Below are 27,365 nucleotides of genomic sequence, written 5' to 3'. Positions count from 1 at the left end.
GATTTCAGAAGCCGAATCTGAATGCGAAGTCTGTGAGGGTTCAGATACAGAGGGAGAATCAAAATAATTAATAACAGGAGAGTTAGACTCAGAAAAAGGCTCGATAGGCCTTGTACTTACACCCTTATGTGCAGTCTGTCTAATTCTATCCCTCTCTAGTAAGAAGTTAGAGTCTTCCATTCATTAGCATTCAACCTTTCACACTCATTACAGGTGTTAGCTAAAGAACATTCAAACCCCCTACACTTACGACATACAGTGTGAGGATCAACCGAAGCCTTCGGTATCCTCACCTTGCAGCCTACATTCACACACACTCTCACACTAACACTTGAATCAGACATTCTAGCAGAAAAATCAAAAGCAAGTCCACGGTAGCGAATGCCAAAACAACGATCCAGGTACGTCACCAAAATATCCAATAAAGTTGACCAAAAAGTCTTGAAAAGCGAATTCCAGTCAGGAGGTAGTAACAACAATGTTGATACCACCGGCGACAAAGAAAATATGATAGAAAACGGGAATGGTTCCTAGTCCTGCCACCCAGGGCAGGCCGGTAGATCACCTGACCTACCTGTACTAAAATTCCATATGGAATTTGTATTTTTTTTTGTTTAATTAGCATGGTCACTGGAAGACAGTTAACGTAGTTTTCAAATATTTAACTACCCCCTTGGTTGTTAACAGCTCACTGCCTTCCAGCGGCCGTTCTGGTTCTGTCCTAACCAACCACTAATGATTTTGCTTTCTTCCTGAGGTTGACGGAAACTTAAGTCAGTTACGAAGGAGATTTCAATCACGAAGGGTCTCGTAACTCAGATACTCTGAGCTCTATTGACTATATAAGGATATACAGCTATATCTTTGAAGTGACGACGACTATTCCTTTCGACATGTATTCGCCGATTAAACCCAGCCAGGAAGAAGCATTCCTTCATCGCAGTCTCTCACTCTACACTTACTTCGCCTTCGTCCCAGGATGATATCGGTGGGTCTGTAAAACTCAGGGGGAGTTTGTTTGTCAATCCGAAATCATTTGGAGGGATAATGCTTTCCCATATTAAAATGCCTTCCAATTGCCATCACTTACTTTTTAGTATTTTCATTTAAGCATCTGTTTCATACCTTGCATATTTGTAATACGAGGTTTCGTACCCTTCCAGGGATATAATGAATTATGTACTACGTGGACGTCAGTTTGGACTGTTGGTATATATATATTTTTTAGATTTCCAAGGTATGCAACTTTCCAAGTGTAAGTGCTGCACATGCTCATAATTAAATTTAGATATATGCATACGATTATTGTGTAGTGATTAATTAGGCATTTGGTAATATTTAAGGTATTTTGGAAGTGGCTGAATTACTGTGGCTCCCACCCCCAAGCTTCACGATGAACAACTTTGTGTATTAGCTGCCGCATCAGCACCTGGATGATAGGACAGTTTTCAATTACAACAATAAATTACTTAATTTTTCTTAATATTTCAATTAACCTTATCAATTTCCCGGTGTATGAATAAAAATTCAGCGCATGGCGACCGTGACAGGGTTAGGCATTATAGGTTAAGTGCGTGACATAGGACGTGAATTGCGGTGAATTGGAGGTTTCTTCCTGGGGGGTTTTTCACTTACAATATTTTAAATCCCTCTTATTGCGGGTTTCTTTAAAGTTCAGTGTCCTTTTTGCGAATTCGTAGCTAATGTTTATCACTTGGTGATTTATTTAAGAGTTCAGTGTAAACTATTTTTCGATTCGTAGTTTGATGTTTATCCCTTTGCTAAATAATTTAGTATTTGAGTGCCCCTAATTTTCGCGTTGCTGTGAAAGTTTTTGCTTAGTAATAACTTTGTTGCATATATGTACTAAGTATCGTTTACCATTTTTTGAAATTTTCGCTGTGTATTGCAGTAATTATACTTATATTGGTGTTTGTATGCTTATTTGTCTTCATAATGGCTGAATTGGTAGTGCTAATTGGTCAGCGTAAGATTATTAGGAAGAAGGTTACAGAATGTGCCAACCGTTCTTCACAGTACCTTTCATTAGATAACATGGCAAAAGTATCTGAGCGGGGTGTTCTCTTGGAGTATAGGAAGAGATTAAGTGACTTGGATTCTAAAATACAGAATCTAAAATTTTCAGGAGAATTTAGAGACGAGGATTTGGAGTCTGAGCTCTCTGCATGTCAGTCGTACTATGATAAAATTTCAGGTATTGTGCCTTTGTTGGATGTTAGTGTCAATGCTGGAAGCCCTCCACTTTCATCTACTACTGATATTGCTAGGGAGCCGTTTTGAGGCAACCCACTGCACCTCTACCAAAATTCCAAAGTAAGGAAGGTGAAGATTTTTTGAAATTCATTCGAGAATTTGAAACCACGACCCAAAGTTTTAACTATCCAGACAGGGACTTGCTCTTACTTTTGAAGCAACAAGTAGAGGGTAGGGCTAAATGTTTACTTGGTTCATTGGAGACCGACAAAGAAAGTTACAAAGATGCCAAAGACTTAATGATTCAGGCTTTTGCCTCGAGTGGAATTACGAAAGTCGGCTGTAATTAAGAATTGACCTGTCTACATCTCAAAGAAGGAGACGACCCCTTTGTTTTCTTATCAGAACTTAGGACTATAGTCGAAAATTTAAAATATTTAAATATTGATGTTGATGAGGTTGTTAGATATTTCGTTTGGTCTGCACTCAATGATAGATTTAAGTCTCATATGGTTCATATCACTAATGTGACTCATCCATCACTTAAGCAAATCATAGATAATTTCTTTACAGCATGTGAAAGGTATGAACAGGGTCAGGCGAAAGGTAAATTATCGGTCAGGGATAAAGTTGTAGCTCATTCAAAGCCATTCCAGGAAAAGACTAATACAATGGCTGTTAAAACTAAGACAGTTCCGACCAAAGCTTGTAATTTTTGTACTAAGGCTGGTATTTCTGACTGTGATCACTTAAATTATAAGTGTACTAAGTATGCCACCCCTTCTGCCAAAATTGATTTGTTAAAATTGCATAAAGGTTGTGTAAAATGTGGTAATTTTAATCATGCCACTAAAGCATGTAAATTCAGATTTCGAAGACCTTGTTCACATTGTTCACAGTATCATATGGAGTATCTTTGTTGTAACCTTAGTCCTGATATGATTAATAGTAAAGCAGAGTCTTCCAATTCCGGAAGCAAGCAGTGGGATACCGTATTACCAAATGTTACCACAGGTTCAGTTCTCCTACTTTTACATTTGTGTATAAATGGTCATGATAGGCTTTATAGGGGTCGTAAAGATTCAGGATCACAAAACACTTTTATATCTAGCAAGTTAGCTTCCTTTTACAATTTCAGGTCTTTAGCTACTAAAGTAAAACTGACTGTGAAAGGGTTTAATGGTCAAAAGGAATATTCTACTAGTCTTGTTGAAGTTCCTATTAAACTGGGGAATGAAACCTTTGCTATTTCTGCTCTAGTTGTACCCTCTATAAACTTGCAATTGAGTTTACCTGGTCTTGGCCAAGTAGTTAGTATAATGCAGAGTAAAAATTTTGTATTTGCTGACAAGCTTTTATCAACCAATTCTCAGAGCATTGATGATGTTCAGCTTTTGTTAGGAGTAGATTTTTCACATTGTCTTTTGGGAAGAGACATTGTGATAGGGAGTCCTAATTCGTCTGTGTATATTGAGACTTCTTTAGGAATAATGCTTATGGGGAATGTTGATAGGTTCCTAATTAATCTTAATTCACTAAAAGGTAATGAAAGTTTGGCCTCGAAACCATTGAGGGGAGAAAATTCTAATACTGAACACGGTACATATTACACTTTCCCTAGCCATTCATATTTTCTAGCTATTAGTGTATCAGTGAATGAAGAATTTTACGAACTCAATGACATTACAACAAATTGTTCTTTTACTGTGCTTTCAGATAGAGGGACTATTATTGATAGGAAACTGTTTATGGATGTAAGCGTTTACACAAGGAGTATAAAGTTACTAACAATAGTTATAAAATTCTCTTTTACTTTTTTAACTTACTTAACTAGAAGATGGGGTAGATAAAGAGATGGAAGAAGAGGTCAGCCTATTGTGATTTGGTCTTAAAAAATGAACTTGCATGATACACGAGATACATGAAAAAGTAATTTTTTAAAGGTGAAAAATTGTGGGTCGCATGATACGTGAGACCGCGTTACACGAGTATATGTGGTATGTATGGAATTGGATATAAAACTCTACTCTTGGAAGACCGATGCTATCTCTTAGCTTGCCATTCTTGCTGCAAGTGATACTGCATGACTAAAATAGGTTTTTGTCAACGATAAGTACGCTAACTACTTTTAACTTACTTTATATGCTCGTTGCGAGTAGCCATTTCTTCGGACACAAACATAGAACCAACCATAGATGTTAGAGAAGCAAACCATCCAGAGCCTTGAGGTTCCATGAAATGCGCAGAGTATTTGTGATTAAAATCAGCTAAGGATGCTGTAATAACCTGTTGGAAATGTCAATTGTAAGTATAACAATTATTAAACTGTCCAAGAAATTTCAGAATTTTAGCAGACCTAATTTTATTACAAAAAACCTACTTAGAAGCAAAATTTCAGAATCTAACCAAGGAGAAAACAATTAAATTTACATCTTTTTCTACGGAGAAAGACAATTTCATTGTAAAGCCCAACCATCCAGGAATAGTATAGTATGGAGAGCTAACACAATACTACAACTGACCTCATTATAATATGGTATTAGCATTTCATTTATTTCTTCCTCCATGCCCTATAACTGCATCTCTGTTGACCTTTATTCTGAGTGATTACATTCCTCAAAGTTATAATATGTAGTATTCAACTTAAACATAATGCAATCCCATGATGATGTTTGGACAAGATCTTTTCTATTATAGCTTTGGTAATTACATAGCCCTGCAGATACTTGTGTAATGTAGTAAGAGTTACTCAGATATGTCATGCAGGGTTCTCTGATAATATACTGTAAGCCTCCATCCAATTCTTTGGGGCTTCAATTTTTTCAGGCATCTAAGCTGCAAGCTGTTAGCATCTTTACTCGGATCTCATACGACCTCAGTCAGAAATGAAAATATTTTCTAAATTACCGAGGTTAGAATGTTCTCAACCTTCCTCAAGGAGAACAATATCTATCGGCCTTTCCACAAAACATTTTCCATTATGGTAGTCCACTAAATTTTGACAGAAACCAGTTTAATGTGCTTGACTGTCTACTATAATTTTGCAAAATATATAACCCTACTTGGTCGGAATTCTTAGCTAGAGGGATGCTACCAAAATCACAATTTTTGAAAGTATATTGTATTTTTCCTAACTATACAAACCTGAGGTCCTTTACATAAGGAATTACTACTTTCGGCGTAGCTGGAATTACGGCCATTAAAAGTCTTGAACAAGGTGGTTAGGCAGTAACTACCATGTGGCAGGCGGGTAAGCCAGCCTGCCCGGATGTAAACACTCCACTTTGCCTTTTGGCTCAGGTTCAGATTGAGGGGTGGCATGAGGTGGGCATATATGTATAGGACCTCAGGTTTGTATGGTTAGGAAAAATACAATTTACTTTCAAAAATTGTGATTTGTTCCTACACGACATACAAACCCTCGGTCCTTTACATAAGGAAGACTCACTGATTGGTGGGAGGAATCTGAGTGAGCCTCTAGAACTGACTGAAGTTCTGCACACCTAGGCTACTCCTGGTCGTAAGAGCGAGGAGTGCCAAGCCTCTGACAACTTGATCGGAGTATAGGAGCTGCATGATCAAGAGTCAAACTTCTGGGCCTTTTCGAAATGAGTGAGGAATTGTAACTCATCTGAAAATGGGCAGTGAAGAATATTTAAGAGTAGGAGGCATTAATGCAAAGTTCTGAGAAGGGTTTGCATTATTGCCAGTCTCCTTCCTCCCTTTGCTAGGAAAAGAAGTGGGATTGCTTCTATGATTCTGATAAAAAACATAGAAAGGAAGCTCTAAGTGTAAGCCTACTGCATCAAACTGCGACCAACCAGTGTAAGTTCGAGTCCTATCCTCAACCCAAAGAAAGAGGAGTGGAAGGACGAGGTGGGCATGGTCTAGGCATAATATGCCTAGACCAGGGAGGTGGGGAAGGTGGAGAGGCCAGTCACGCTCGCATCCTTCTTACCTCTAGAACTGCACACCATAGGCGAGGATGCAACTTGTCTTCTTGAAGGAGCCGGGTAAGCAAGCACAAACTGCAAGCATCCACCACTGGTCCAAAGAAATGAGGTTCCAAGGACCTGTATGCAGGCCCAAAGGAAAAGATAAATATGGTCACAATGAGACCTTATCTAACATCCTGTCCAACATTCTTTGGAGTGATGAAATGCACCCATCCACTGGACTATCCAACTGCAGAGAAGTCTCTCAAGGTCTCATATTACTTGGAGAAAGACGTGTCATCAGACACTTCTGCAATGGCAGTCCGCCAGCAGATAAAGACACTGACATACCATGGTGGGTGTAGATCCTTCATGGGTACAGCAACACGCCAATAGGACAAATTAATGACTGATCTGAATCAACCAATACAAAGTCCACAGCGTAGCTCATGACGGTCTCAGACTCTTCAACAGCTGCCGCCTGACTGCGCTCAGTGAGCCATCATGCATCCGAGATGTAGTCACATGACACTCGCCTTTTGAAGGGTTATGCCAAGAACAACCATACAAATTGTCTATCTTGTTCGCCACCGATGTTGGGAGATGAGATGATGATTCTCTCAAAGGCATGTGCACATCAGACGAAGTCAATTGCCTTCTAGAGACCGAGGTCCCTGATGGCAAGACAGTTCTCATAGTAGTTGAATCTCAACTAAGGAGAAACAATACTATGTGCTAGTGAAAGACTAAGGTGAATGCGGACCTATGTCTTCGCAGTTGAATCGAGAGAAGTAAACTCTCAAGATTCTGAACATAGAAAAAGTCCCGTCGATGACACCAACCAGTGAAGACGGCTTTAATCCCTGTTGTTTACAGAGGACTGAAAAAGCTAAACCACTATTTCATTGCTGTTTGGTGAGAAAGTCGGAGTTTGCAATGAAAGCGGAACATCTTTCAGTAATGAAAACACAGGGATTGTAATGCTTGAAGAACCGCTTCTGGTGGGCTGGATCAGGGAGGACATTTCTATTTACCTTGGAAGCAGAGCTGGCAGGGCGGGGAACAGGTGAAGTCTTCTGTTATTCATTTACAATTCGGGGTGAACAAAGAATAATTGAACACTTTACGAATTACGAAATGTATACGTATTAGAAGACAAACTCAGATTGTCTGAAGAATATCATTCTGCGTCATGGCAGTGGCAGTTGCGATGACGCGGAAGACTAGGCTACAGACTTCTGTTACCGTGAGGTAAACAGAAAGATGATAAAGAGTCTAGTGAGATATCTCTGTTTGAAAATACTTGCAACTACAAAAGGCGATGCAGGATAGATGGTCATACACATATGCAAGAATTCCAGCCAACCAGAGACCTAAGTCTGTGATTGCCGGGTAGAGATTCGAATCAGTTGTCAACCTGGACAGAGACAATTCCAACCAACATATCTCTGAGAGCAAGCCATACTGGCTGAGGCAGGCTGGCAGCGCCGTACACCGCTAGCTCTCGCTAAACTTGTTGTTATCCTGAGTTGCAGGTATTCCATTCCATGAAGGAATGCGTTCGGCTAGAACCGTCAAGCGCAAAAAGATACACTCGAACATTTGCATATTAACCAAACTGGGGGGAAGAAAACCCTCCTATTCGGTGAATGCAAATGGTGTGGTGCTGTTGAAAACAATACCACTAGTATCTCAAAATAAAAACCGGTAACTCTTGGGAGGCCTGCAAGGCAGTCCTGAGTTGTAGGTCAATTAAGAGAAGACACTATTCGTCTCGGTCACATACCCACAGAGTTAACTACAGTTATGCAACTACTACTCGGACAATTCAACTGATAACAGAAGCATGTTGTGCAAGAAATATATACTTCGTATATTTATAGGTTCCTGTACATCGACCTCCAGCATGAATTCTCTTCCATCCGAGGAACAAGAATAAGGACTGGAAGCAGACTTCCTTCATTCTCTAATGAAGAGAGCGAAGGTAAAGTTTTACCGAAGGGAGACTTCTACAGTGATAACAGGATACCGAAGATGACTAGTTCAAGCCGAACTGGATGTACCCACAACAGTAGCACAGGAAAGGCATTCAAACTCTCGGTGCTATCCATCCTGAACGGACTGACATATGTTCGGTAAGATCCTAGGATTGAACCAAAAACATAGTCTCTCGAGTTCGAATTCCGGCGAGTAAACTCCACCGAATTCCCCTATTTCCTTGTGTCATTCTGGTATAACCAAGAAGTAAAGGGAAAAAAAGAGAGGAGGATTGACTGTTATTGCCCGTTCTTCTCTGTATCCCGGGGGTGACCACGTACTGAGGCAACGGACTGTCAGGTCCATCCAGGCTGAGCCCCTCCCGAGATATTCTTCTTTCAGCAGCAGCACTTCCTTCAAACACTAGAAATTCCAGGAATTTAACCCTTAAACGCTGAGCCGGTATTTCTGAAAGTGTCTCCCATATGCCGGCCGCGTTCGCGAGTGAGCGCCGAAGCGGAAAAAAAAGTTTTTTTTCAAAAAATCACAGCACTCTTAATTTTCAAGATTAAGAGTTCATTTTTGGCTCCTTTTTTTTTCATTGCCTGAAGTTTAGTATGCAACCATCAGAAATGAAAAAAAATCATTATCATATATAAATATTGGAATATATGACAGCGCCAAAAAAATTTCATATATAATTGTATACAAATCACGCTATGAGCAAAACGGTTAAAGCTAATGAGTTAATTATTTTTTCGTTGTATTGTACACTAAATTGCGATGATTTTGGTATATAAAAAATTGTAAAACGATCAAAGCAACACAGAAAATATTATCACAATAGGATGCATCAATTTGTAATGCGCGGACGTAAAAAAAAAAGCTGTTTTAAAAATTCACCATAAATCGAAATATTGTGCTAGAGACTTCCCGTTTGTTGCAAAATGAATGATATTGATTGAATACTACTAGACTGTAAATGTTGTAGCTTACAATTGTAGTTTTCGACCATTTCGGTCGAGTTAAAGTTGACTGAAGTTCGAATTTTTTCTATTTATCGTTATTTATATGAAAATATTTCAAAACTGATAAAAGCTACAACCATGGGTTGTTTTTCGTTGTATTCTACATAAAATTGCGCACATTTTCATATGTAAAACTTTATGTAACGGCTAATTTAAAATGGTGCAAACATTACGACAATCGGACGAAAAAATGTATGATTTTTTCGGAAGAGTTACCGCGCGGACGTCAGGAAAACTTTTTTTCATAAATTCACCATAAATCAAAATATTGTGCTAGAGACTTCCAATTTGTTGCAAAATAAAGGAAAATGATTGAATATTACTAGAACGTAATAGTTTTAGCTTACAATTGGGTTTTTTGACCATCTCAGTCAGGTCAAAGTTGACCGAATGTTCAAATTTTGGCACATCGATATTTAAATAAAAATATTTCAAAACTGATAAAAGCTACAACTATGGGTTGTTTTAAGTTCTATTCTACACTGGGTGTAAGCAGCCGAGACGGTTCCCGGTCTGGAGGTGGAGCCTCTGGCACCGAGAGCGGAGGTACCAGCGGTGGCTGGTACCTCCACGATCCCCGTCTTCTTCTTCCCTGGGGAAGGAGAGACAGGCCCCGTTCTCGCAGGAACGGGAGGATCAGAGGAAGACCTACCTGTCTCACCGGAGCAAGACCACCTTCTTCTTCCTCAGTTGGAGGCTTCTTTGCAACCTTCCTCAGGACGGCAGAAGGTTCTCCCATCCAGGACAGGGCTGTGGCAGCTCCCGAAGCAGCAGGTCCCAGCGTGACCTGGGAAGGAGGACTTGACAGAGCAGCAGTGGAGAGAATGGTTCCTCAAGAAGGGATACGAAACTCTTGTAGGGCAGGCGGAGCATCTGTCACCACCGAGACTCTGGGTGGGCTGAGCATGCACTTATGAGAGAGCCATACCATCCTCTGACTCGTCCAAGTCCTCGTCAAGGCCGGAACCTCTCAAGAGGACTGGATGGGGAGCCTCCACCAGTCGTCACATCAACCCTGGGAACCGAGCAATCACCGCGAAAGCGATCACTGGCAAGGTGCGAGTCACCTGAGTGACTCGCTCCTGTCTTCCACCCCTTGCCCAAGTCAAGACAGTGAGCGGACACAGCGTCAACGACTCTGGATGCATGTGAAACCAAGGATTACATGCACTCGGGGACTTGCGAACGAGCGCCCAACATGGAACTAGTCTCAGGGGCAGAACCTCTAGGACTAGCAGCAGAAGTGCGAACCAAAGTTTGCGCTTCTATGGCTCCCAACACGCTAGGACCTGGGGACAGTGTGACAGTTCCCGTTCCCAAAGGAACGGGAGAAGGAACGGGAGAGCCAGCGGAAGACCCAACCACCTCCACAGTTGAGGAGACAGACTCTTAGAAGTCCCGTGACGAGACTTCTTAGGGGGGAGACAACCTTCTCCTTCTACGGCAAAGAGCCTTAGGAGTCGAAAGGGTGGAGACTGATGAAAATATGATGATCTCGAAGAGGAGGATGACGACACTTGACGAGCTCTCTTTCTCTTTGATTCCTCCAAATTCTGCCAGACTTCTAGTACCATTAGGAAAAGTCAAACATCTCAGGGGAGCTGCGAAAGCTTCGTCCAGTGAAGTAACTCCAAGGTAGTAGTGGTAAATGAATGATTACCAGCAGGGGATCAGTACACACACTTGAGGATCAGTATCACAACATGCTGCGAGTCACAGGTACAATTTCAAGGTTATGATAACCAATAAGAAGAGCTATCCAACCAATACTGCTGTAAACACAATCACCACTAATAGTCTGTAAAATAAAGAAAAATTATTTAAAATAATAAGGATATTCCTCTCGCATCCAAGGGCACCGCCCTCCAAAGTGAGAGGAGAACCCCAAAACACCAACACCACATCCCCCCTATTCTACCTTCATCCGATAGTAAGTGAAAGGATGAAAAAGAGAAATTACCAGAAAAAACAAAACAAAGGACCAACCTCTGAAGTTCCCCTCGGTAATTCCCAAAGTGTAAGAGTAAATTACGGATGAATACATGTCTCATTACAGGATCAATATCACTCACGTTAAATACATGTCTCATCCTCACGTTAAATACATATCTCATCCTCACGTTTAAGGGCGAAAGAAAATAAATAATATGTTGGCATACCTTTGCCGCCAACTCTTAACACAAAGTAGCAAGGCGGCTATAAAGGCTATCACAAAAAGTCGGTTTGCATATTAATTGAATTGATTGAATTTAATATTAATATCAAACACCGTATATACAGATTTAAAAAACAAAAATAAAAAAGAAAGATCCCACCGGGAAAATGATCAATGGCCAGTCAGCCAGAGCTCACAAACACACTTCTTCATCAGAAGACAGCTGAAGGCAAAGTGGAGTGTTTACATCTGGGCAGTCTGGCCTACCCGCCTGCCACACGGTTGTTACTGCCTAACCACCTTGTTCGAGAATTTAACGGACGTAATTCCAGCTACGCCGAAAGTAATTCCTTATGTAAAGGGCCGAGGGTTTGTATATCATGTAGGAACAACTCTAGTGCCCAATATACAAACTTAGGGTTTCTTCATTTTCCACAGTAATCTGCTGAAAGAAATTATGGCAATAAGAGCCACTCTCTTGGCTGCTGTGTCCCTTGCCTTGCCAATGGAACTCATTATACTGCATCTGGGACAGGGGGATTGTTGGGCCTTATCAGAAGGCCAAGCAGTTTGCCTTCATGAGAATTTTCAAGGTAGGTTATGTATGCAACCATTCACATCCACATTTTCCAACTTTACTGTACTTTTGGAAATAGTTAAATATTGTTCAATGTCTGGGGTAGGATAATCTGATGACATTATGTCCAAGGTAATCATGTCAGATTGGCAAAAAGTGCTTATATACTTAATCTTCCAGATTGCAGCATGAACCCAGGAAGTATGTCTCTGTGCCAACATAATGAATAAAGATGGGATTAAAGAGGGTTGCTTAATGACAAGCGCCAACCCTCCAATGTAAAGAAAGATGCTTGTATTTGATGCGTATCTTCTCAATTGAAGCACAAAACCAAGAAGTCTAGGTTTCTAGAGTTTACAAAAATGAATTAATGATGAATTATGAATGAAATTAATCCCAAACATCTTCCCCCATAGTATAACTTGCTCTTCTGCAAATACCAGCCCAAGGAACAAACATCCAACCATTTGAGTAAATTCCCTCAAATAAAACTCTGCAAACATTGGCTAATATTCCTATGGAACCTTCATTTAAATAAAAAAAATAAAGTCTTTACACATGATGCATAATTTTTCATACAAACCCTTGCACTTAACTTGTTTGTGATGTGTGTGCAGTAAGTTACCATCATGCATTTACCGTATATACTCGCATAACACGCGATCTTGCATATCATGCGACCCCCAAATTTTCACCCTCAAAAAATTTTATCTCACATATCTCACGTATCATGAGAGTTAAATTTATGAGACAAAAATTTAACAATAGGCTGACCTCTTTTCCTCTATTTATTCCATTTTTCCGTTAGGCTAACCCCTTTTCCTTCCTCTTAATCTATCCCATCTTCTAGTTAAGTTTAAAAAAGTAAAAGAGAAGGCAGAAAGTATCGGTAGTAATGATATAATTGTTTGGAAAACGCATACAGCCAGAAACAGCTTATTTGCTATAAACAACCAATCCGATAACAACAGCCTTTTTGCTTGCATTTCAACCATTGTATGATAGTAAAAAAATTACCATGGTTAAGTTACAAATGACTTTAAGGAGAATAGGACTGATATATTTTTACATTACGGGTAGTAGTCGACTTACTACCGCAATTAGTTATGACCAACCAGTTACAAATCGATTAGGATGTGAGTCGGCCCGTGTTAATTTTCCGTAAGAATATTATACTAGCGTAGCCTACACTAGGGTAATCAGTACCATCTTTACATATAGGGTAGCCTAGCCTACACTACACAGCATACTTTATACATATATGGCATAGTAATTATTACATACAGCTAATTCTCTAGGTTCAATGGACACTGGCTTATGATAATTCAGTACAAAGAGAAACTGAATAACATTTAACAATTTAGCCTTGTGTATACGATGGTGATGATATCGTGGTACATATATCATATATATACGAATACAGTAGCCTAGCCTTCAGTATACTGCATACTACATATACGATATAATTTAGAAATTTATTAATATAAGCCAATTTTGGAGGTTCAATGCATTCTGACTATGACATATCAGTAGAGAGAGAAAAAAAAAGACACGAAACAGGAATCGGATTCAGACCGACATCAGCTTACCTAATTGAGTGATGTCAGGCTGCTGACGGCTAGTATATTTACAAAATAAAAACAATGAATATGCATCTTTTCTGTGATTCTTTTAAAAAGTTATACATTACAGTATCCAAATATATTGTATGTATTCTCATATTATTATATCATAAAATACTAACAACGCGGTCAGTGTTTTGGATTAGAAATCAGCTGATGGCGAATACGAGTTTATTTCTCCGTATTTAACACAATTTGGAACAAATTGCCTTTCTTCTAGTTATACTTTACTTATATAAGACAAGGTAATTTGTCATTTTACTATATGTGTTTTCAAGTCAAAATATGAATTACATACGTCTCGTGAACTAAAGTATTTTTTTTTCGTTAACAGATTGTGTTGTGGGCATGTTTATTGTGTAAAAATATTACGTGATTCCATTCGCTATTTTCACTTCGTTTCATTGCAGTACGAACCTTTACCGTTATGTTACTAATCTTTTATCGGCGAGAAAACAACAGTAAAATATGTTCTTTCAAGACCTGAAGTTTTGATTAAAATGACTTTCTCTCAATTTTATCTACGTTTGTGTTTGATGGCATAAGTTTACTGGAGTTATATCTTTATTGCCAATGCACGATAATAGTACTACTATATGGATGAAACATGATATTGTTATGATACAATAAAGTTTCATACATACTTACCTGGCAGATATATACATAGCTAAGACTCCGTTGTCCCCGACAGAAATTCAAATTTCGCGCCACTCGCTACAGGTAGGTCAGGTGATCTACCGGCCTGCCCTGGGCGGCAGGACTAGGAACCATTCCAGTTTTCTATCATATTTTCTCTCTTCCACCTGTCTCCTGCGGGGAGGCTGGGTGGGCCAGTAATCGTATATATCTGCCAGGTAAGTATGTATGAAACTTTACTGTATCATAACAATATCATTTTCATACAATCAACTTACCTGTCAGATATATACATAGCTGATTGGCACCCTTTGGTGGAGGGTAAGAGACAGCTACTTATGGAATAGACAGGTAAACAACATATGTTGTAAGTATAAATAAACCTTGGTTCCTACCTGATAGGTGGTAGACTTTGTGGCTGCTGCCCAGGAGTCTGCATCACCTCAAGAAACTTTAGCAAGATATATGATCTATGGCCAAGAGTTCTTGTGGGTCTGCCGATGGGGTCTTATCCGCTTACTCGGCAGAGCCTGAAAAGACTTTGTCAATGGGTGCTGATCCACTTATATGACAATACACCTTATGAAGGAGCACACAACCAATCCCGACCACCTGATCCTAACCACTCTGTTAGTATTAAAAAATTGTTCCGAGTTATCCCCAAGCTCTTCACAACAACCATAACTCAAAAACCAACTTACGCACACACACATAATTTTCAAAAAAAATAATAATGATACTCATCTAATAAGATATCACAAGAGTTCCTTACTGAACAATAGTGACTGGCCGCCAGTGCGACGTCTGCACTTTGTCAGCAGAAAGTCTAGAACATATCTAATAGACGGTACGTACCATTTAAGGATTGGTGTTAGTTCCTATACCCAGGATCGTGTCCGCAGACACGAAAGGACCCAGAGAAAAACATTTCTCGTAGGTCACACGAACGTCTTTCAAGTAGTGAGATGCAAACACTGAGTTGCACCTCCAATATGTTGCTTCCAAGATATTCTTTAGCGACATATTTCTGTGAAAAGAGAGAGACGTTGCTACTGCTCTCACCTCATGAGCTCTTACTCTCAAGAGTCTAAAAGAGTCGTCAGTGCAGATTTTGTGAGCGTCTGTAATGACGTTCCTTACAAAAAAGGATAAAGCATTTTTGGACATAGGTCTTGTAGGATCCTTAACAGAGCACCAAAGACCTTGTCTAGAACCTCCCATCTGTTTCTTCCTCTGTAGGTAGAATTTTAGTGCTCTTACAGGGCAAAGAGACCTTTCAGCTTCTCTACCAACGAGACCCGATAAGCCTTTAACTTCGAAGTTCATAGGCCAGGAATTCGAAGGATTTTCATTCTTTGTCAGAAACAGTGCTTTGAACGAACAGATGGCTGAGTCTCGTTTGAATCCTACTTTATCATCTAGGGCGTGCAGCTCACTAACTCTTTTGGCTGTCGCCAGTGACAAGAGAAACAAACACTTTCTCGTTAAATCTCGAAACGAGGCCATATGAGGAGGTTCGAACCTTTCAGAGGACAAGAACTTCAGGACAACATAGAGGTTCCAGCTAGGAGGAGATGTATTCTTAGACTTCGAGGTCTCTAAGGATCTTATAAGATCGTGTAGATCTTTATTATCTGCAAGCTCTAGGCCTCTATTCCTGAAGACGGCCGAAAGCATACTCCTGTATCCCTTTATAGTGGATACAGAAAGATGTGAGTCCTTTCTAAGGAATAACAGAAAATCTGCGATTTCGGTCACAAAGGTACTGGAGGAGGACAACTTCTTCGACTTACACCATCTTCTAAAAACCTCCCACTTAGATTGATAGACTCGCATAGTGGAAGCTCTGCGGGCTCTAGCGATCGCTCTTGCAGCCTTGCGAGAAAAACCTCTCGCTCTGACAAGTCTTTCGATAGTCGAAAGGCAGTCAGAGCGAGAGCGGGGAGGTTTTGATGATACCTCTCGAAGTGTGGTTGTCTGAGAAGATCCATCCTTCTTGGAAGGGATCTGGGGAAGTCTACTGTCCACTCCACTACCTCTGTGAACCAATCTTGTGCCGGACAAAAGGGGGCTATCAGGGTCATTTTCGTCCCCTTTGAAGCCAAAAACTTCTTTAGTACTTGTCCCAGAATCTTGAATGGGGAAATGCGTAGACGTCTACATGGGACCAGTCTAGAAGGAAGGCGTCGACTGTTAGAGCTCTGGGGTCTTCTACCACTGAGCAAAAGACTTCCAGTCTTTTTGAGAGGAATGTGGCAAACAGGTCCACATGAGGAGTCCCCCATAGAGACCAAAGACTCTGACAAACTTCTGAGTGGAGGGTCCATTCTGTGTGAAGGACCTGGCTCCTCCTGCTCAGCCTGTCTGCCCTCACGTTCCTTACTCCCTGAACAAACCTCGTCAGGAGGGAGATGTTCCTTTGGGAGGTCCAAAGTAGAAGACCTCTTGCGAGCTCGTATAGGAAAAACGAGTGTGTCCCTCCTTGCTTCCGAATGTAGGCAAGGGCGGTGGTGTTGTCTGCGTTTACTTGGACTACACTGTTTGTCACTATAGGTTCGAAGTTCTTTAGAGCCAGGTGTACGGCTAAAAGTTCTTTGCAATTTATGTGCCAGGACACCTGAACTGCATTCCAGGTGCCTGACACTTCTCTCTTTCCTAAGGTTGCTCCCCAACCTTTTTCCGACGCGTCGAAAAACAATACAAGGCTTGTGTTCCGAATCTCCAGGGAAATACCCTTGTTCTCCTTTAGTGGGGGCAACCACCATTCCAAGTGTTGTCTCATCTCCACTGGAATGGGAAAACTGTCCGAGAGAAGACCTGTCTTCCAGTTCCACGATCTCTTGAGGAAGAACTGAAGAGGACGAAGATGAAGTCTTCCTAGAGGAAAGAACTGTTCGAGCAAGGAAAGGGTCCCTAGAAGGCTCAACCATTCCCTCGCTGAAGTACGTTCTTTCCCTAAGAAGAGAGAGACTTTCTCTAAGCCTCTCACGAGTCTTCTTGAGAAGGAAATACTCGAAAACCCCGAGAATCCATCTGAATCCCCAGATAGACTAAGTTCTGGCTGGGGATCAGCTGAGACTTCTCGAGGTTTACGAGTAATCCCAATGATTTGATCAGGTTTAGGGTCAAAGCAAGGTCCTCCAAACACTGTCTCTCTGATCTGGTTCTGATGAGCCAGTCGTCTAGGTACAGAGAGATATTGACACCTTTCAGGTGAAGCCATCTCGCCACATTTTTCATCAGGCTTGTGAAGACCTGAGGAGCAGTGGACAGGCCGAAACACAAGCATCGACCAAGCGTCTGCATCGATGAGTGCCCAGGCATCCGCAAATCCCAGGAGCCTGGCACCTACTGGTGTTTGGAGGATCCTTACATCACTTTCCCCTTTTAAAGGGACGGAAGGAAGATCTACCTCTCCTCTCAGGCGCTTTCCTTTTTGAGGGAGCTCTGGAGGGAGGGCCTCCTCGAAAGGGCTGAAGAGACGTATACTCGCCCCTTTCTTCTCTCCCACTACCGCAGGCCTCTTCTTTCTGGACACTGAAGGAGAAGATCCTGGGTCGCCTTCTCAGTTAGTGAACGGGAAATGTCCCTCACCAACTGAGAAGAGAACAGAAAGTCAGACCTGGGAGCAAACATCAAAGCTGCTCTTTGTGAGTGCGAAACCGCCTTGGTCAGAAAGGCGCTAAAAACGGCCCTCTTCTTCAAGAGTCCTGCTCCAAATAGAGAGGAGACTTCCCGAGCCATCCTGTACCGCCTTGTCTATACACGACAAGATACAGAGGAGAACTTCAGGATCGAGGCCCTCCGAGTCATGGGCCTTCTTGGCCATCACCCCAAGGGACCAATCCAGGAAATTGAATACTTCCAATACATGGAAGAGTCCCTTGAGGAGATGATCAAGCTCAGAAAGACCCCAAGTCACACGAGCAGAGTTCAGGCCATGCCTTCTTGACGCGTCTACCAGACTGGAAAAGTCAGCTTCCACAGAAGCTGGGAGAGAGAGTCCCATATTCTCCCCTGTCTGGTACCAAATACCCCTTTTGCCTGTAAGTCTAGCAGGGGGCATACAGAAGACAGTTCTGACCAGATCCTTCTTCGTTTTCATCCAGTTATCCAGAGACTGGAGAGCTCTCTTCATAGAGATGGTCGGTCTCATTTTCAGAAAAGATGAAGACTTTGGCGTCTTGGAGCTAGAAAAGAGAGAGCGCGGAGAAGGAGGAGCGGCAGGAGTTAAGGAATCTCCATATTCCTGAAGAAGAAGAGATGTCAAAACCTTGTAGTTCGAAAGCCCTTCTCTACCACGAGCCTCGTCTTCTGAATCCTCTTCAACAAAAGGATCAGAAGGAAAATCCGTCTTCAAATCTGGGAGGTCTTTCCAAACATCTCTCTCTGGGGGAGACAAACTCCTAACCGGAGAGAGGCTAAGAGTATGTACAGAGCCCCTCTGACTGGCTCCTCACGCCTGGCTGACGCTTCGCGCCTGACTGACTCCTCGCGCCTGGCTGACGCCTCGCGCCTGACTGGCTCCTGGCGCTTGGTTGGCGCCTCGCGCCTGGCTGACGCCTCGCGCCTGGCTGGCGCCTCGCACCTGACTGGATCCTCGCGCCTAGCTGGCTCCTCGCGCCTGATAGGCTGCTCGCGCTTGTCTGGCGTCTCGCTCCTGGTTGACGCCTCTCGCCTGGTTGGAATCTTGCGCTTGGCTGGCGCCTCGCGCCTGGAAGACGCTTCGCTGAAATAAAGATCCTTGCGCTTGGCTGGCGCTTCACGCTTGGCAGACGTCTCGTGATCGGAAGGCATCTCACGCCTGGAAGACGCCTCACGTCTGGCTGGAGCCTCGCGTCTGGCAGGAGAAAGAAGACGAGACTTCTTGACAGGAAGTCTAACGTCCTTCTTACGAGGAGGATCTTTTGAAAGGACTCCGACCAACGCGGCTAACTGTTCTTCAACCGCTAAAAGAATCCTCTTGGAAGCCTCTCCAGCGTCCTCTTCAACAGGAGAGGGAGACCTCGAAGGAGTTTTACCCGGTCTGTCGTAACAGGGAGACGTCAAAACCACCTTCGCCTTCTTGATCGCAGAGGGAGCTTCATCAGAAAAGCACTCAGGGCTCGAGTCAAACAAAGGCTCTTTCCAGTGCCTTTTCAGGGGCCTGGAAAGGTCCGAATCCTTCCACCCTCGTTTAGGTGAAGGAGAACCGGACGACGAGAAACACTCTCGGAGGACGCTTTTTCTAAAGCGGTCCTGAGCAGTCTGTTGCGCTACAGAGCCTGCTGAAGGGACGCCTGACCGGTGGGGATTCTCCACAACCTTCGTAAGGCTTTCGACTTTTCTTCTCCTCTGGGCTTGGGAGCTTGAAAGAGGTCTAGGCCTGGGAGCGTCGCAGAGACGGTCAGACTCCCCCTCCACAACACTGGGGGCACTCACTTCACTAAATACGTCACTTTCACTATCCTTACCTTTCATGGCAGCCATTTTGGATTTCATCCTATGAAGTGTAGCCTTCAGATCAGCGATCTCCGAGGCTGAATCTGAATGCAAAGCCTGTGAGGGCCCTGATAAAGAGGGAGCATCAAATGCATGGTTTACAGAAGAGTTAGAATCAGGAAAAGGCTCAATAGGCCTTGTACTACCCGCACCCTTAGATGCAGCCCTTCTAATTCTATCCCTCTCTAACTTCTTCAAATAAGAAGTTAGAGTCTTCCATTCCTCAACACTCAACCTTTCACACTCATGACAGGTGTTAGTCAAAGAACATTCAAAACCTCTACATTTACGGCATACAGTGTGAGGATCAACCGAAGCCTTCGGTATCCTCACCTTGCAGCCTACATTCACACAAACTCTAACACTAACACTTGAATCAGACATTCTGTAGAAAAATCAAAAGCAAGTCCAAATCCAGTCCACAGTAGCGAATGCCAAAACAACGATCCAGATACGTCACCAAAAAGTCTGATGAAAGAAGATCAATTGCCTTGAAAAACAAATTCTAGTCAGGAGGTAGTAACAACAATGTTGATACCACCGGCGACAGAGAAAATATGATAGAAAACGGGAATGGTTCCTAGTCCTGCCGCCCAGGGCAGGCCGGTAGATCACCTGACCTACCTGTAGCGAGTGGCGCGAAATTTGAATTTCTGTCGGGAACGACGGAGTCTTAGCTATGTATATATCTGACAGGTAAGTTGATTGTATGAAATTGCAAACTTCGGTATAGTACCTTCAAACTCGACCGTAAACAATGTGAGAGAAATGCATTTTAATCAAAACTATTGGGTATGAAAAGAACAAATTTTACTGTTTTCACTCCAATAAAAAAATATGTAAAGCTCATAGTATTCTAGTGAGATAAAGTGAAAATATCGTGAGATAAAGTGAAAATACTGAACGGAATCTGTTGGTTTTTTTACGCAATAAACATGCCCTCAGCGCCATCTACTAACGAAAAAATAACTAAATTTCGTTCACAAATGATTCGTTTTTAGGTGATATTTCTACTTGAAAACACTGTATAATGTAAAATAACCTTATCTCATATAAATAGAGTATCTTGAGATTCATTTGTGCTAACTAGAAGCAAGAAAAGTCGCTCTGATTTGAGTTCAACACAGCAAAACAAACTTACTCTCAATCGCCCTCAGCTGATTTTCAAACCAAAACATGATTGCGCTTATTTTAAAATACAAACAAATAATATTATTGGATGCAGTGAAGTAAAACATACCAAATTTGTAACTAATTTGTATTTTTCATAACTAACAAACCTGAGGTCTTAACAGGTAAAGGCCCACCTCGAACCACCCCTCTAGCAGTCTAAACTGGGTTAAAAATATAACTGGTGGGTCACAGGACGCCGAGGGCATTCTGGGTATACATGCCCCGTGACCTGTTATAGATGCCAAGAGTCCCTGGGTCTCACAAGTGTAATCTTAATTCTACCGGTTTCCAGCTTGGCGCTAGTAAATCCTAATGTTAAGACCTCAGGTTTGTTAGTTATGAAAAATACAAATTAGTTACAAATTTGGTATTTGTTCATATACGGAACAAACCTTCGGTCTTAACATTAGGATAGACTTACTTACTGGAGGGAGGTAAGTCTCTATAACTAACTGGGAGTTTGCCACCTTATCCATTTCCGAATACATTAGGGGAATTCCAAGAGAATGGACAATGAACCTAGAACCAAAGATATAAGCGAATCTATTGGTTTCCTTTACTAGGTGCTGATACCATTCTATGGTTTACACATTATGGGAGAACAGAGAACCTTCCCTTCTCACAAACTACTCTTGTCCCTTGTATCTGGATCCACCCTCACCCCTCTCTTCCCTATTATCTAGAGGGGTGAGTTGCTACTGTAAAGTATACCATAACCTAAGATAACTTCACAGTATGGCTGACCACCTCACCTGCATCTAGTCCGTTCCAGCATATGACGGTACTCTCCTTCATACTGCCCATAGTTAAAGGAGTAGAAAGAAAGTGGTAAAGAAAAAAGACCAGTCATCCCATTCACTCTAATTTCATACCTTCATCTTAGACTAGACACAAACTGACCCGCCAGGGGTACTGGATGAGCTATATCACTTGTTGGGCCGCCACCACTGGACCCAAGGAAAAAGTGTCCAAGGATCTATGGGCAACGTCTTTTAAATAAAATGAGGTGAAAGTTGTTTGGCATTTCCAAACACCAGCTTTCAGAATTCTCTCCACAGACATGTTCTTCTTAAATGCCAAAGAAGCACTCAAGCCCCTGATGTCATGAGCTCTAGCTCTCTCCTGGCTATTTGACCCCCTGTCTTCTGTCATGTAGGCATTCCTGATCGTCTCCCTTAGCCAAAACGATATTGTATTCCTGGACACTTCCTTCTTGTTCCGTCCTGTACTTACGAACAACCTCCGGCACCCCGGCCTGAGGTGCCTTGTCCTTCTTAAGTACTCTCTTAGTACCCTGACGGGGCACAGAAGCATCTCATCTTTGTCACTGTCTACAAAGTCTACCAAGGAAGGTATGGAAAAGGAGTCGAATCTGCCGTCCTTTATTGCTGGGTTTTGAGTCTTGGCCACGAATTCTGGAACAAACTCGAATACCATTGACTTCCAACCTCTCGAGTGCTTTATGAGATATGACAGGCCATGTAGCTCCCCCACCCTTTTGGTTGAAGCTAGGGCCAATAAGAAGACTGTCTTCAGGGTCAGGCTCCTATCTGTGGACTGCCTTAGTGGTTCGTAGGGTGGTTTTGTCAGACTACTCCGTACCATGGTCAGATTCCAATCTGGGGCTTTTAGTTCCTTTGGTGGACATGACTGTTCAAAGCTCTTCATCAGCATGGCCAACCCCCATGAAGACGAAATGTCCACTCCTTTCATTCGTAAGACTAAGGCTAGAGCAGCCCTGTACCCCTTCACTGCAGATACAGACATATGCCTTTCTGTCCTGAGATATACCAGAAAGTCTGCTAACTGCTGAATAGTGGTACCGAGTGGAGACAAGTTCCCTCTACGACACCAATCATGGTATGCCAACCACTTTCCTTGGTATACTGCCGCAGATGATTTTCTGATATTTCCTGCCATCTGAGTTGCTGCTTTTTGTGAAAACCCTCTCGCTCGGAGGAGATACTTGACAGTCTCCATCCGTGAAGTGATAGGGACTTCACCAACTGGTGGTACCTCTCCATGTGCAGCTGACATAGTAGGTTGCTCCATGGGGGTAACTCTCTCGACATGTCTATTAGGAGTTCCAGCAGGTCTGGAAACCACTCTGCCTTCAGCCATAACGGAGCTACCAGGGTCATTTTGAGGTTCTGAGACCGCATTACCCTGTTCAGAACCTGACGGATTAGACAAAATGGAGGAAATGCGTACATGTCCAGATTGTCCCAAGGGTGTTGTAGGATCGGCCTTTCCCACAACATGAGCAACCTGTCCACTACCTGTTGGTGCAAGGACCACTTCGTTCCCAGTATCTGATCCCAGCGGCTCAACTTGTTGGCCACTATGTTTCTTTTTTCCTGGAATATATCTGGCTCTGATCTCTACTAGGTTCTCTACAGCCCACTGATGAAGTCGAACTGTCATCACATGTAACTGCCGAGAAACTAGGCCTCCTTGTTTGTTTATATAAGCTACTACTGTGGTGTTGTCTGACATCAATACCACTGAATGTCCCTTCACTCTCTCCCTGAATTCCTGTAGAGCTAGAAACGATGCTTTTAACTCCAGCACGTTTATATGGAGTTCTCTGTCCTTGCAACTCCATTTTGCTGACACCATCAACTCCTCCATATGGGCTCCCCAGCCTTCTAGTGACGCATCTCAGAACAGCAAGAGGTCCGGGGAGGGTTGTTGAAGGGGGAAACCTACTGTCAGATTGTCGTCGTTCACCCACCACAGCAAGTCTTTCTTCACTTCTGCCGACAAGGGAATTTGCTCATAAGGGTGATCTACTATCGGTGACCAAAACTCCTTCATCCTCCATTGTAGAGATCGAAGGTGTAGCCTTCCTTGTGGTAGTAGCTTCTCCAGGGAAGTTAGGATTCCCAGTACTACCTGCCACTGCCTTGCTGGCTGTGTTTGTTTTCCCAGAAAGGCATTCACCACTTGTTTGCATTTCTCTATTCTCTGGTCTGTCGAGAATACTTTGGCTTTTATTGTGTCTATAACCATTCCCAGATACTCCAAACTTTGACTTGGATCCAACTGCGACTTCTCCTGATTTATCACAATACCTAGACTGTGACAAAACTGCAGGAGGGTCACCCTGTCCCTGTGTAATTTCTCTCTGGACTTTGCTATCACCAGCCAATCGTCTAGATATCTTATTAGCCTGATCCCCTGAGCATGCGCCCACGTCGACACGAGAGTGAACACTCTTGTAAACACTTGAGGAGACGTTGTCAATCCGAAGCACAGGACTTTGAATTCGAAGGCTTTCCCTGCAAGACTGAAGCGAGAAATTTCCTTGAAGACTGATGGACTGGTATCTGAAAGTATGCGTCCTTCAGATCGATTGTCAACATAAAGTCCTTGATCCTGACTGCTTGTAGAACCGTTTTTGGAGTTTCCAATTTGAAACTGGTTTTTCTTATAAACAGATTCAATGTTGACAGGTCTATTACTGTCCTCCGTTGGCTTTGGGTACCAGGAAAATCCTGCTGTAAAAGCCCTTTGACGGACTGGATACTTGTTCCACAACCCCTTTTTCCGCAATCTTCTTCACTTCCTCTTGCAGAATAATAGCCTTCTGAGATTCCTGAGCATAAGCGAGGTGAGGTAATGGCTGTTCTGTCAGGGGTTGGGGTTACCTCGGATGGAATCAAATACCCGACCCTGAGAACATCCACCACCCACTGCTCTGCTCCCAGTTCCTGCCACACCTTCCAGTGATTTGCCAGGCAACCCCCCACTGGTGTGGCCGAGTGAGGAGAGGCGCCCATCCTATCTTCTTGAGCCTCTCCTTCTTCCCCTACTCCCCCTTCCTTTGTTGTTTCTATTGTGAAAGGGCCGATGAACTAACCTCTTTGGAGAAGAGGGTCTTGTTGCTCTATTAGGGATGTTATGTCTCACTGTCTTCTTCCGAGGTATTTGCTGTTGCCTTACCTCCATAGAGGTAGCTTGACTGTTAGGCGTTTTCCTAACTGCCTGCTGTACCAATCTATCGTTAGTGTCCATCCTTCTTCTATCTATAGCCTCTTCCAGTATGACCTCTGGCAACAGCAATTGCGACTCCAAGATATCCCCATTCCTCATCGGTAACAGGGAATCCAAATCAACAGTGCGGCTTAGTCTAGCCAACGCTGCATCCCTCCTCATTAACAGGATATTTGCCCAAACATTGGCACTTTAAGTTTGTCAAGTACGCAATCGCTTTGGAACCTGATTGTAGTAATCTAATGAACAATGATTCATCCACTACCTTTCTTGTCACTTCTGAGGATGCAATCTTCGCCACTGCTGTTGACCAAAGATCTAACCAAGAAGCAGTCTGAAAGACAGAAGAAGCTATTGCTTCTAACGAAGCAGCCTTTTGGTAAGTCATCGAAGGGCACTCCATTTTAACCTGATCTAAGGTTAATCCAGGCCTTAACCTTACCACATTAGGGTTCACTTGCCTAGACAGCAAAGGGACCATCGGTGTCGTATAATATTTCCTTTGTTTCATCATTGGAGGAGGAATAAATTTAAATGATCTATTAGATCTTAAGGAATTATCTCTTCCTGCAATCCGTGCATTTACATGTTGTAAAACAGTCCGCATGACTCGAACAAGGCAATTCATAAGACACATTGTTATCCCTTTTCACTCCAAATACCATGTCAATTCCCGGAGGAAGCATACTGGCAGGTGTTTCTGTCTTCTCCGAAAGGTTATTGAATTGACGAATCAAATCAATCACCTCCGCGTACGAGGCCAGAAACTCTTGGTCTTCTCCTTCCTCCGGCTCCAACATACTGTTCTCCACCACAGGGGATGTTATCTCACCCCTATCCTCTGACAAACGGCCGAGAATTTCGCGGCGTCCTGCCCCTGATGGCCGCCGCCGGCTCGATCCCGAATAGTCAGCAGGGGAACGAGAATGCCTCACTCTTTCTCTGCTCACGGATCTAGAGCGAGAATCTCGTCTAGACCTCCAAGATGAAGGCTCCCTTGAAACTGAGATAACTTTGTCTCTATTAGGATTGCTATCATTTCCAAGCGTCAGAGAATTCGGCCTTGATCTTTCATCCAGGCGGACAATGCTTTCCACGAACGTATCAGACGAGGTTGCCAACTGTCTATTCTTCGTTCTTTTAATAAGAGCCTTATCATCCTATGTCCGTATTTTAAACGGCCTTATGGGCAAAACTGGAACCTGCATTCTATTCATTACTGCCCCTTTCGCCGCCAACGTTGATTTTGCCAGCGGTATCGTAGTCTTTGTAATCTGTACTGGCAACTCCGCGTTGGCTGCTGGTCCATCGGCCGTCGCCTCTCTCGCTTGTTCGGACTCTTGCAAACGGCTTCGTCCGCTAGCTTTGTGCTTACCAGCTACTGACTTCCCGACTTTCCTACTGACTGGGATACGACAGTCCAGGTCTGAAGATGAAGAAGAATTCACTCTTCTCTTAGCCCAAGGATCAGTCATGAAATCCCGAATCCTCCAACGCTTGACTAGCGCTCGCCGTGACGTCATCAAACTTAGTGATGACGCCGAACTAGAGGAGGAAGACGAAGAAAAATACGAATCACGCCTTTTCTTTTTGTCTTTCTTATTCATTCTCTTCTCTACATCCTGTAATTTCTTCATTACAGTGTGTACTGCCGAGTCAGAAAGCGTATTGAGTCTGGGTGCAACGAAGTAGGCTGAGAAGCAGTAGTCTGTGACATCATCGCGTCAGCCATATCGGTGTATGACGTATGTTGTGACGTCATCAATCTTGTAGGGAGAGACTGTGTGGCTTCTGCTGTCATCCGCACGTTTGCCGCCAAACTACCCCCCACATTCTGCATCGCTGTAAACATAGAATTGATGGCATAGCCGCGGCATTATTTCCCATAAATTGCAAGCCAGGGGGATGAGGAACATTCAGCGCTGCCGAACCCTGCTGGAATCATGACGCCATATAATGCGACAGCAAACCCTCCAAGGTTGGTACGCCTGGTAGGCCTAGCGTTGCCCACGTACCTTCAATCCTATGTGCTTCGGGAGCTGGCACCTGGAACAAAGATGGCAATGCTCCCCCCCTACCTGCTGGGAACAAAGGAGCGTACATATTATGCATAAAAATGATATTGTTAAGATACAATAAAGTTTTGTACATACTTACCTGGCAGATATATACTTAGCTATAGACTCCGTCGTCCCCGACAGAAATTCGAATTTCGCGGCACACGCTGCAGGTAGGTCAGGTGATCTACCGCCCTGCCGCTGGTGGCAGGAATAGGAACGATTACCGTTCTAGAACCAGATTTTCTCTTCACCTGTCTCCTGAGGGGAGGCTGGGTGGGCCATCAATCGTATATCTGCCAGGTAAGTATGTACAAAACTTTATTGTATCTTAACAATATCATTTTTGTACATGGAACTTACCCAGCAGATATATACTTAGCTGATTGACACCCTTGGTGGTGGGAAAGAGACAACTATTTACTGAATAGACAGGTAAACAACATACGTTGTAGGTAATAAATAAATAAAACCTTGGTTCCTACTTGATCAGGCGGAAGACTCCATGGCTAAT

At 42.9% G+C, this 27,365-nt stretch overlaps 1 protein-coding gene across 3 annotated transcripts in view; it reads right to left on the bottom strand.

Annotated features, from left to right (window-relative positions):
- Positions 1-27,365, bottom strand: part of LOC135219611 (armadillo-like helical domain-containing protein 3) — a 166,240-nt gene that overhangs the window by 73,877 nt on the left and 64,998 nt on the right. For all 3 annotated transcript variants that reach the window (XM_064256515.1, XM_064256517.1, XM_064256516.1), the window contains exon 7: positions 4,352-4,500. In XM_064256515.1, coding sequence (XP_064112585.1) covers positions 4,352-4,500 — 149 coding nt within the window. The remainder of the gene's footprint in view (positions 1-4,351; positions 4,501-27,365) is intronic.

Source organism: Macrobrachium nipponense, chromosome 1, assembly GCF_015104395.2.
Source record: "Macrobrachium nipponense isolate FS-2020 chromosome 1, ASM1510439v2, whole genome shotgun sequence".
Taxonomy (NCBI): Eukaryota; Metazoa; Arthropoda; class Malacostraca; order Decapoda; family Palaemonidae; genus Macrobrachium; species Macrobrachium nipponense.
This window is presented reverse-complemented; position numbering and strand designations above follow the sequence as displayed.